Source organism: Phanerochaete carnosa (genome assembly GCF_000300595.1).
Source record: "Phanerochaete carnosa HHB-10118-sp unplaced genomic scaffold PHACAscaffold_13, whole genome shotgun sequence".
Taxonomy (NCBI): Eukaryota; Fungi; Basidiomycota; class Agaricomycetes; order Polyporales; family Phanerochaetaceae; genus Phanerochaete; species Phanerochaete carnosa.
The window spans coordinates 293,532-304,741 of NW_006767640.1; the positions used below are offsets into that span (position 1 = coordinate 293,532).

The window sequence follows — 11,210 nt, forward strand, 5'->3', positions numbered from 1 at the left end:
GGCATATCATGAGCTGCTCGCGACGCGCCTCACAGCAAGCTCGCCGCTGCTGCACGGGTATCGCAAGAAGGGCGCCTGATGCGCTGCATATCCGAGATCACCAGCCGCATGTGCCGCGCTGCTCCCTGCGCCGGACGCATAGCGGTCGTAAGACCCAGGTGAGTAACGCCTCCGCAGATCTTACAATATTATCCTGACTTGCCATACATTGTAGGCCTACCTCCCGTGTCTATCTCCTACCACAGCAGAATGAATCTAGCATAGTATACACCAGCATGTACTGTACAATTGTGCACCTAATATACCTCTTCCGTTAATCTATTCCCTATGAGTGAGTGTGCAAAGCCCAGGAGGCCATCTGCTGGTATTATCTACGGGCGAGCTGCGACAGCGCCATGGTATGCTGCTGAATTTATGCAGGCTGCCACGGTGTGCTGCCAAACTTATGCAGGTCGCCACGGGTGCTACGGAGACGTGGCGGAAAACTACTGGTCGCAGGGTAATAGGGGTCAGTTCCACCAGGCTGCTGGAACTACGGAGCTCACGGGGCGCTTCTGGTCCCAGACTTTTTTTCCTGATGTATATTCTCTCAGCGATGCTCATAACGCTGGTCTCTCTGCGAGAGGTGGCGTTACTACGGTATGTGCTATCAGAGCAGTTTTCGTAGCTCAGTACAATTTAGTATCATACGTTGAAAGAAGGGATATTATTACTGCCCAGCCGCATAGTCAGATCCTGAGAAGTGAGAGCTGCTCGCCGCCACTGACATTACAACGTGTGTGACGCTAGTACGTGAGACTGGAATAGTGAGGGTTAGTAGTACGAGGGTAGAGCATTTTAGAGACGCACAGTAAGCTGCCTCCGTTGAGCGAATGAATTTCAACGCGTGATAAAGGAGCTCCGGAAGGGAGGCTCGACGTCCGTGGTCGGGTCTTCAGTGTGGATCTGAGGCTCTATGTCAGCAACCTGTCTAGCAGACCTACGTTTTGACGATGTTCATCTACAAGTCTGCTTGTGTTCCGTACCAGGTCATGACGGCGATGACTACTCAGCCCTGAAATATGATTATAATACAACTGTTATCCAATACACTACAGCCCGCATATACACCAACTTGGTCCATCTTACCGCTTGAGTGTCCTCTGCTTTTCGGCAAACTCAACAATTTTCTTGTCGACAAATAGACCTTTGCGCCCACGGACAGCATCCATGTATGCCTTCGCGACGTTTATGCGGTCCGCCTTCTCGCCGAGGTCTTCGAGTTCCTCTTCCGTCGTCGGCACCCAGAACGGATCTTGGTCCAGCATCTCGTATCCCGCAAAAATGAGCTGCGGACTCGCGGCGCCGGATGTGCGCTTTCGTATCTCTGTGGAGAGGCTGTCAGCACACATCAGATGGGAAGGTAGGCAGGCGCACCGTCGGCGAAGCCGAAACTTTCAACTACAGGAAGTAGCGCGCGAACAGTGAAAAAGGCTGTGCCTTCCTTCATCTCCTCTGCGACAATGCGGCCTCTGCGTTTTGCAACGACACCATAAACCTTCCCGAGAACATCAGCTGGCAAAAATACGTCAGCATTATGGAACGAGGGGCAATAGGTGAAAACATACTAGATGCCTGGATGTCACACTCGTACATTGCCAACATCAGCCGGGGCGACCAGTCCAAGAGTCCATTTCGACAGGCGTCCCTGACCGTAGAGATGAACGAACCCGTCACCTGTGCCATTCTGTTGTGTTCTGGAACGGAGCGTGAGCTCAGACACGTGCGCTCTAGTAGACTAAATTTCTCACCTTGCTCAGTCTCGATGCCCGACCGGTCAATCTCAAGGCTTTCGACAAAGAAGGCTAATCCCTCCATCGGCTCAGCGCACAGCGGTCCTTGGAACGATGCCAGCTGAAAGCCGGTCTCGAGGTGATTTTCAAAGTCGCGGTCCGTCCGGTCCTGGTCCTTCTGCCTATCCATCTCCTTCGCGAGCCGCTTCCTGAATCTACAGAGCTGTCAGCATTCGCTATGCTGAAGGGCGAACAACACGTACGACGTCGGCTGCCCAGGCCTCGCGTCTACCAACAGACACGTCCCAGCCTTCTGCGGCCCAAACGCCCACAGCCGCTCGGGAACATCCTCCCACTCGCCGCCGACCTCCTTGCACTTCGCTTCAAACGCAGGCCAGAAGTCCTCTGCGCGGATGCTCGGTCGCTTGAGCACCTCACCCTGGAGGTCGACCTCATCGAGGTCATCCGTCTCGTCGTAATTCCTTTCGTCATTTTCCTCGCCATTATTCTCCTCTGCGCCACGTGAAGGTGACGACGGCCGCGAGGGATCTTCTTCGCGCGACGCGCGTTCCTGCCTCATACGTCGTAGTAGAGCGAGGTTGTCGCGGAGGAAATCGAAGATGGACTTCGGGAGTGGGGCGGCGCGGATGGTGAACTTGAGCAAGTTGTGCGCAGCAGCACTCTGAATTGTGCCTCGCTTTGCACTGCCCGACTTGGGGGGAGCCATTTCTGTGGATGGGTTGGCGAATTGTAACGGAATACACATGGAAATACACTTACCAACTCCTTTCACGGCCGTCTCGCGGAAGGGGACGATAGGTTTGGAAGCTTGGATCTCGATCTTTGCAAATCGCTCTCGTAGATCTTTCAAACATCGCTGAACACTAATGAGTATGGTCTACATAGCGCAAAACTAAGTGGGTTTTACCTCCAAGTGCAGCTCGCCGGCGGTCAGGATGACGTGCTCTCCAGTCTGCTGCTGGAAGGTCTCGACGCAAGGGTCCGCTTGGGCGAGCAACTTCAGGCCACTTATCAGTTTTGGCATATCCGCTGGAGACTCAGGTTCCAGGGCGACGCGGACGATCGGCGCGGCCTTACAACATGGATGAGCATAAGGTCAGAACGAGATCAATACAGATTGCTAACGTACCATGCGGGCCACGCCGCCAAGATTGACGAGACACTCCTTGAGGCTGGACAGGTCAGGGTTCTCACCGACACCCTGGTTGCTTGGCGCGCACAAAGTCGCATTCCGCCAGACCTTCCCCTCCAAACCTTTGATGGCGAAGACATTCCCAGCGCCCACGCTCTCCACGGGGACGAGCTCTCTGCCCATCATGACATACAGGCCCTCGACCTCGGTGACGACTACATGCCGTTCATTCCTCGAATGGCTCGGACCCAAGCTGTTCTGGTACTTCGGCAGGATGCACGCGATACGGGTGCCGCTGCGAATCGTACCAGAGTATATGCGTGCGAATCCAAGCAAAGTCTCGCCGCGCTCGAGATTCACTTCAACACTTGGATCCTCGACGCGCATCTTATCAAGTGCAACCTCCAGCGGCGTCGACTCGACATCAGTGGGCTTATCCTCTTGGTCATTCTCGGCTGCCTTCCGCGCCTCACGTGCCTCACGTGCCGCCTTGGCTTTCGCACGTAGCTCTTCTGCTGTAGCTGGCTTCTGTTTGTTCTCGGGCAGCTCCTCAGTGGGCACCGCAAACATCTTGCTGACGAGCGCAGTGATAGAGGCTCCAGGGGATGCATCGCAAGAGTAAAGATTTTCTTCGAGCTTGTTTTTGGGTTCAACGGTCGTCTCGTACAAGTCTGGGTACAGCATCTTCGGGATACGGGTGCGCTGAGCTGTCGGCGGGGGAGGGACGACATCGATGATAGATTGGATGACACAAGATGAGAGAGATAACCACTGCGAGAATATCAGTCCTAGCAACTGTTTTGTCTCCTTGGACTTCAATTCGCGTGGGGGAATTTTGAGGTTTAATGCGGCCACAATCTTTGTAACCTTGTCAGGATTTCTGCACGGAGAGAGAACATTTCAACTGGCGTTCAAGAGAGCCACGTCCAGGGTACTTACGGATTAGTCACGACGGCGTCGTAGACAGCGTAAATGTTCTCAAGAACAAACTGCACGAACAGTGGCTTCAAGTTACGACCTCGTAAATGCTTGTGACTGATGATCCGTTTCGTCTTTGGGTCGAGGTAGAAGTCACCCCACAGGACGGCTCGCAAGTTTGCCTCCTTGATGCCCAGCTTGACTGCATATAGGTGCGCAAATTTGCCGATGCGGAAACCCCAGCCATCAATTGCCGATGCAAAGATCACATTGCCACGCTCCGGAGCAAAGTAGATGTCCTCGTCGTCCTTCTCTTCGTATTCCTCTGCTTCGTTAACGATGGCATCGACCTCTTCGGCATACTCTTCTTTCTTGGCAGCGAGACGACGTTCGCGTTCTTCTCGCCACCGCAAGTCATCTTCCATTCGTTCCCCCGCGAAAGAACTGCCCATGACGGCATTCACCTGCTCTATCAGGTCGGACAGATGGTGGTATGCTTCTATAGGCGCGAGCTTGAGTTCCGTAATGAGTCGGTCAAATTTGTTTATAACGAGGATGGGCTTCAATCTGTCTTGCCATGCTTGCCTTAGCACAGTGATGGTCTGTAGCGCGTCGGATAAAACTCGCTTTGTAGAGGTTAAGGCATGCGTACCTGCGTGCATACGCCTTCTACGACATCGACCAAGACAAGAGCACCGTCGCACAGCCTGGAGGCAGTTGAAACTTCACTCGAGAAGTCGACATGACCTGGCGTATCGATCATGTTCACGACATATGTCTTTGGAGAGCTTCCTGGTGGGATCTGTCACGTTTTCTATGCCCTATAAATGCGGGCCTACTCACCTCCTTCCGCCGTCTTCTCCATAACCTTAAATCTGAGGGACACTGCACTACTCTCCATAGTAATGCCTCGCTCCTGCTCGTCCTCACGGCTGTCCAGGTAACGTATTTTACCGGCCATACGAGACGAGATGATATTATTTGCAGCGAGCAGCGCATCCATGAGCGTTGTTTTGCCATGATCGACGTGGCCGATGGTTGTAACGTTGCGCACATCGAGTGCCCCTGCACTTTCCATGTCGTGGTTGTCGGGAAAGAGAGAAACAGAGCGAGCGAGCGAGCGGGACCAACAAGAGCAGAATCGAAAGCGGCAAGCTACAATTATGACGCTGAAGCGCGCGCCGCGGCACCGAGTTACCGACGGCGCACGGCCACGTGGCTGTGCATCCTCAAACGCGCTTGTGGGGGGTTATATAGATAGCAATGTCTCAGGGAACGGCCGACGGAGGTATTGGGACTCAAAATTTGTGTGTACTCAGCCGTTCGTTGCTGCAGACGATGTGCGCGATGACGGAGGCGGCGCCCGACGCGTCGCGCCTGACGTGAACAAGGTCAGCGGCTATCACGTGAGACCGTGTCTGCCTCGTGTAGTTCATGTTCGACATTCGGCTTCGACAAAGACCCTCACTCCTCTTTTCCCCCCATCTCCGTCTGCCTCGTCTGCCTCTCCGACGCCGTCATTCTGCTCTCGCTTGCTGTCCAGCATGTTCTCCGAGATGCTGTCACAGTCCACGCCCCCCTCGCCATATGAATCAGAAACCGACGGCCGCAGGCCACTCACATATGTGTCTTCCCCCACGCCGTCCGACGATGACGATCTGCCCCTTCCAAAGATTAACTTCAGGATCGAGAACGGAGCGGTCGTGTACAGTCCAAAACCTTCCCCAAGTCCACGGCCAAGAAACTCGTTGTCGCGCTCAGAAAGCGCACCGGATACTGTCCTAGCGGATGCTCCCCCTTCAGCTACCACTCTGAGGCATATGTCCCGTCTGCCTTCTGCTCAAGCGCAACTGGCTACTCCAGCAGCATCCAACACACGACAGCCCATGTCTTCGGGGCTCACAAGTACTCAGCGCAAACTCACGGGTGCTCGCAGAGTACGCATGGACGAGTTCCGCGAGACCACCGAGAGCAAGGAGAACAACGACCTGTATGCTGTCGCTTCAACTTCCAGTTCCGCAAAACCATTGCAAGAGGTCGTTCCGATCCCACAGCGAACGTTAACATCGCAAGGGCGACAAATGCTCCCGGTACCGTACCGCACAACACGTACGAAACGGCCAGAAGTGATCACCGAGATGGAAGAACGTAAGTCGTGGTATTAATTCGCATCTTCTCCCCACTAATCTGTAGTAGCTCATGAAGAATTTGAGCCGTATGAAAGACCTCGATCGGCTCTGGAAATGTCTCCGGGGAAGACTCGCCCACGCCGCTCAGCAAGCATGAGTGAAGCACGTGGTGATGAAGCCCATCACGGCTACAACCACCAACCGTCATACGCTAGAGCGACGGCTACCCGAGGCGCGCGACGAGTGACATTGGAGGAGAAGATGAGGCAAGAACAAGAGCTTTTGTATCAGAGTGGTACGCACACATGCACCATAAAATCCGAGTCTTTACGCCTATATTTACATCGCTGCAGACAGAGGTCCCGATTCCTACGGGTCTGACGACCTGGAACGTGAGTAAATCCGCAGCATCTTCGAGGGTGATAAGCTCACGCTATATAGGCCAAGCCATGGCGCTTGTCAATGCACATGCGCCACCGGGCGAGCCTCGTTACGAACCCCGTCACTCTCCCTCTCCGCCACACAAGCATGCTGCTGCGGCACATCACACCCTGAAATCGATATATAACCACCAACGAAAGGATTCCGACAATCATCGCGTCGAGTCGCCTGTAACGGGTTCCCCAACCGCCATAAACCACCTGCCACGTAATTCGTCCCCGAATCACCGCGACCTTGACGCAGATGTGGCTCCGCGCACTGGCTATGTTGCTCTGCAGGGGAGCATGCAGCGCCATCGCCGCAGTCCCCCCGCCCCCGACACACCTACAACGAACGGAATGTTGGCGCCGCAGTCAATGTCGACCATGGGCAAAACGTTGACCGCCGGTGACGGTAGCAATAGGGATAGCTTTGGCGACGATGGCAACGCCGAGGGGAGCAGTGGCGAAATGAACGGCAGACACGTGCAGCAGCAGCATTACCAGCAGCCGGACCTCATGCAGTCTCAAGCTCACCAGCCGCAGCAGAACGGTCGTATGCGGCCGCCTCCGGTGCCTGTTCGTCAGTCACAGTCGCTGCCCCAGCAGCAACAGCCGCAGGCGCCGCTACCGCCCCCACCTCAGCCCAAGACCATGGCTGTGAGTATTTGTCCTGCTCATCCTATTGCGCTGATCACTGAAGATGGCTTCAGGTGAACAAGCGCATATATCAGCGACTCGACCTGCTTGGCAAGGGCGGATCTTCGCGCGTGTATCGCGTCATGGACATGACGACTAACGAGATCTATGCGCTCAAACGCGTCGCCCTCGACAGAACAGACCCTGAGTCGATGAACGGGTATATGAACGAGATTGCGCTGCTCAAGCGGCTCGACGGGAACCATCGAATCATCAGGCTCATCGACAGCGAGGTCCGCCGTGGTGGTGCTGGATCAAAGGGTATCTTGATGTTGCTTATGGAATGTGGCGAAATTGGTGAGTGTTGCGGTGGATGGTGCCTTCATGCTACTGACGCCGCGCGTTCAGATCTTGCTAGGTTATTGCAACAACAGCAGACCGAGCCGGTCGACTTCGTTTGGGTGTCGTACTACTGGAAACAAGTGAGCGATATGTTCACTGTTTGCGCCAAACGTACTAACGTGTTCCAGATGCTTCAAGCCGTGCATGTAATCCACGAAGAGAAGATTGTTCACTCCGATCTCAAGCCTGCGAACTTCGTCTTGGTCAAGGGTCAACTGAAGTTGATCGACTTCGGTATTGCCAATGCTATTGCCAACGACACCACGAACATCCAACGAGACCATCAGGTATGCATCAGTGAAACTTATCGCAAGCTCCGCAATTCAAAGACCCTTCGCAGATTGGTACCGTCAACTACATGAGTCCCGAAGCCATTGAGTTACCTGATGGCATGCGCCGCCTTAAAGTCGGCCGACAAAGCGATATCTGGTCATTAGGATGCATCCTGTATCAGATGGTGTATGGCCAACCGCCATTCCAGCACCTGTCCGTCTACCAAAAAATGAAAGCCATCCCCGACGGCTCGTACCAAATCGACTTCCCCGAGTACGCCTCGCCGCTTGCGCCACGTACGGAGCCAGGCTCACCGCAGAAACGGCTGAATCACCTCAAAGTGCCTGTGCCCAAGCACGTCATCGAGACAATCAAACGATGTCTTGTGCGGAATCCCAAGGAGCGGGCGACGATCCCTGAGCTGCTTGATGAGAACTGGCTAACTATGCGGGAACGTAAGTATCATATCGTGTTCGATGAGAGTGAACGCTAACCAACATCTGGCATTGACAGCAACGTCAGTATTAGCACCACCAGCCTCGCCGTCGCCAGCGCCTCCGGCCACCGCGCCTACCCTTAAGGAGGACGAGGTCGTCATCAACCCGTTCTTCATGTCTCAACTGCTGAAGTACGGCATTATGCTCGGTCAGTCAGACAAGAGCTTTGAGGGTGACGCGCTGTCCTCCGAGGCCATGCGGCTTGTCCGGGAGCTCCAGAACGTCCGAGCGAGCACCGACACGCCTCCACCGGAGGCAAGCGAAGAGGACGGCGCCGTTGAAACCACTGATGCAGACGCAACATGACAACTGCGCTGTGCAGCACAAATGGGCACCGCCAAGGCATGCCGCACTCAGTGGACGACGGACCTTCGCCGGGTGCTCCATAAGCCCCTCGCGCCATATTCTCGGGATCCGCCTCTCACGCGTCCCAGCTACGCGCGACGATAACACGTGGAAGGACTATATTATGACATCCCTTCCATCCGGTGGGAAGCCGTGGGCTTTCACCCTACGGCGCCCTTGCTCGCTGTTTCTCCCCGCGATGAATGCCATCGTCCGACATTTTACAATAGGTTCGAACACATTCTCATCTTTCGCCTTTCACATCACATTTTTCTTGTTGTTCCTGATACTCATCATGTGTGTTGATATACTACCCGATCCGGTCGCTCGTATTCTTGCTACTCACATACATTAGTACCCTCATGATGCTCTCTTCTCTTTCTCGTTTGGCACACCTACACGCTGTACACTCATACATAGTTCGAGGACACTGCAATGTTTAAGTATGAATGATACTTGTAGCTAGACGTGTATGCAGATTTTACTGCTTCGATGGCTTGTGGGACGCCCCGCCCTGGGATGCTCGACAGATTGAAAAAAATCAAGGACATATCTCAGGATATTTCTATGCTATTGCGGCAGTAAGCCTAAGATGTACCCATGATTGATCAGGCTGGGAGAGCACCAGCGGATGGTTAGTCCGGAACTCGTAAACCAGAATGCTATCTAGTCTACAACTTAGTACGAGAGCGGCCATCTTCCTGGAGCGAAGAAAGCAAAGCGGAGGAAGATTAGGCGGGTTTGGAGCGAAGAAAGGGAGCAGACCGAATACTATTAGGCTCGCCAATACTGTCGCTGTTGCATGCACCACCCACCGGTACCGGTGAGGCATGTTAATCTCTCTTTATCCTGGGAAACAGGCGCAGTCAGAGGTCGCGAAGAGGCAAGATGGCGGGCGCACGATGTGAAGGCCACGACCGTCAATAATCTGAGGAAAGCCTTGTGAAGGTGAAGGTTGGTGAACGAGAGTAGAGAAGAACGTTCAATGAAGATACTTGCCGTCGAGCGCGTACATTGAAAGCGCCTATGTGTGGCTGAGTCGGCCCTCGCTAAAGTAACTCTTGTTGACATACTATGATGGCACCCTGCTTTATAAGTGTTCCCTGCTTTATTAATTTGCTCTTGCTACTTCAATCTGCCTCCGAAGGTGCTGGGAATATTTTTAATATAGCTCTGTACTCATGCTATAATATAACATCCATATCATGACAGACATAAGGGGAAAGACGGTATGGTATTTTTGTAGATGCTCGGAAGCGGTCCAAAACTGGCCGAAAATGCTACTGATGGCTAGATCCAACCAGATCTCACACACCAAATATTCTTACGATTGCATTTATGGACTTGTGTATTTACATCAGGCATGGCTGATTGATATATTTGGTTTAAAAGGTGCTATGTACATGTACAGAGAAGGAACATTAGTGGAGCGTTACAATAAACGAGCAAGGCGTGATGAGATTGTCGCTCCGCCTGATCTCAGACACTTGAGGTCGACTTTGGAGAGACGGCTCGGCTTCTCGGCAGCAGCACGGCTCGACGGCATCTGGTGTGACATTAGTGTGACGAAATTAATAAACGAGGGAGCAGGACCCGGAAAGGATCCGCAGCTCTTGCAAGACCTCAATAAAATACAAAAAAAATATGAATATGTAATCAAGGTGTGCGTACATCAATTTATGCAAGACCGCCCACGAAGAGTGGTTATGGTAAGCTACAAGAAGCGGGTTTACTCAAATTTTATAAACCAGGGTGCCATCATGTATGGCCGAGTGACAACAACGTTATTCATGGCATTAATCTCGCTGCTGACGAGCCCGGGCGTGGCGGCGCCGGCAATTTCCAGACCTGTCAGCAATTTTATGCAGCTTTCCGCGCGTACTTTGAGTGTCCTAAGGCGTGCACTTGTAACTGTAGCGGCTGCCCTCCTTCGCTGGCCAGTGCTGAGTAAATCCCTACCTGAACTTCGCATTGTGCTGTCGTAGCATACGTTTGAGACTCTAGGCCTCCGGAAATTGTCGTGGCCGGGCTTCTAATCCCACTATCCCAAAGGAGACGCGAAATCAGCGACCTGAAACAACATCGAGAAGTCGGCGGTATTAATGCGCGTCTTTTAGCTACATGTGGCAACCCGTGTGTGCGTCCCGAGCAATGCTACAGCACTTGTACACCGCCGGCGCGCCGTGAGGTATAAATGAGTTGATGCCGTTACCGAACAGTTCACTGCGCGGTACGTGACGCGCGTCTCCTCGTTACCTAACTGTCAGAAAGATAAGTAAATAACATCAGTGCACCGTTAGGCAAGCTCTAACGGTTAGCTAACGAGATTGGGTAACGGGCTGGTCTTTCCATATTCCCGAGGTGTTCTGCAGCGGGGTTTGAATATGTCGGCAGTACCCGTTTGAATAAATTACACATTTTCCATTGAATTTTCGCTCTATTTGCATGAAAATTTGACAATAAAAAGCAATATATTCCTGACAAAACTAGGGAAGATACAAAGCTCTAGGAATTATTACTACACTACAGTACATGCTAATCTTCCAGACAGACACTGTGCTTAGTACTCTTCACATCTGTCATGACTTGCTGAGACTTGCATGGATACCCTGCACAAAGCTAAAAGTGTGAGCCCTTAAAACACAACAGCAGACTTATGAGCT

General features: G+C 53.1%; 3 protein-coding genes across 3 annotated transcripts; 2 read left to right on the forward strand and 1 right to left on the reverse strand.

The window, feature by feature from the left end:
- Positions 1 to 858: 858 nt before the first annotated feature.
- PHACADRAFT_214132 (uncharacterized protein) lies at positions 859 to 4,985 on the reverse strand. The gene is made up of 11 exons (XM_007401575.1): positions 4,687 to 4,985; positions 4,496 to 4,635; positions 3,865 to 4,445; positions 2,923 to 3,805; positions 2,701 to 2,865; positions 2,553 to 2,649; positions 2,036 to 2,501; positions 1,791 to 1,987; positions 1,608 to 1,736; positions 1,417 to 1,554; positions 859 to 1,366 (listed from the first exon to the last, which is right to left on the reverse strand). The coding sequence occupies exons 1-11, from the start codon at positions 4,919 to 4,921 to the stop codon at positions 1,125 to 1,127; spliced, it is 3,273 nt and encodes a 1,090-aa protein (XP_007401637.1). The 5' UTR covers positions 4,922 to 4,985; the 3' UTR covers positions 859 to 1,124.
- A 1,045-nt stretch (positions 4,986 to 6,030) lies between these two features.
- PHACADRAFT_265115 (uncharacterized protein) lies at positions 6,031 to 6,376 on the forward strand. The gene has a single exon (XM_007401576.1). It carries the CDS (start codon positions 6,087 to 6,089, stop codon positions 6,351 to 6,353), a length of 267 nt encoding a protein of 88 aa, XP_007401638.1. The 5' UTR covers positions 6,031 to 6,086; the 3' UTR covers positions 6,354 to 6,376.
- A 324-nt stretch (positions 6,377 to 6,700) lies between these two features.
- PHACADRAFT_265117 (uncharacterized protein) lies at positions 6,701 to 8,975 on the forward strand. Its single transcript, XM_007401577.1, has 6 exons — positions 6,701 to 7,051; positions 7,105 to 7,387; positions 7,439 to 7,512; positions 7,561 to 7,719; positions 7,773 to 8,160; positions 8,219 to 8,975. The coding sequence occupies exons 1-6, from the start codon at positions 6,863 to 6,865 to the stop codon at positions 8,506 to 8,508; spliced, it is 1,383 nt and encodes a 460-aa protein (XP_007401639.1). The 5' UTR covers positions 6,701 to 6,862; the 3' UTR covers positions 8,509 to 8,975.
- The last annotated feature ends 2,235 nt before the right edge of the window (positions 8,976 to 11,210 follow it).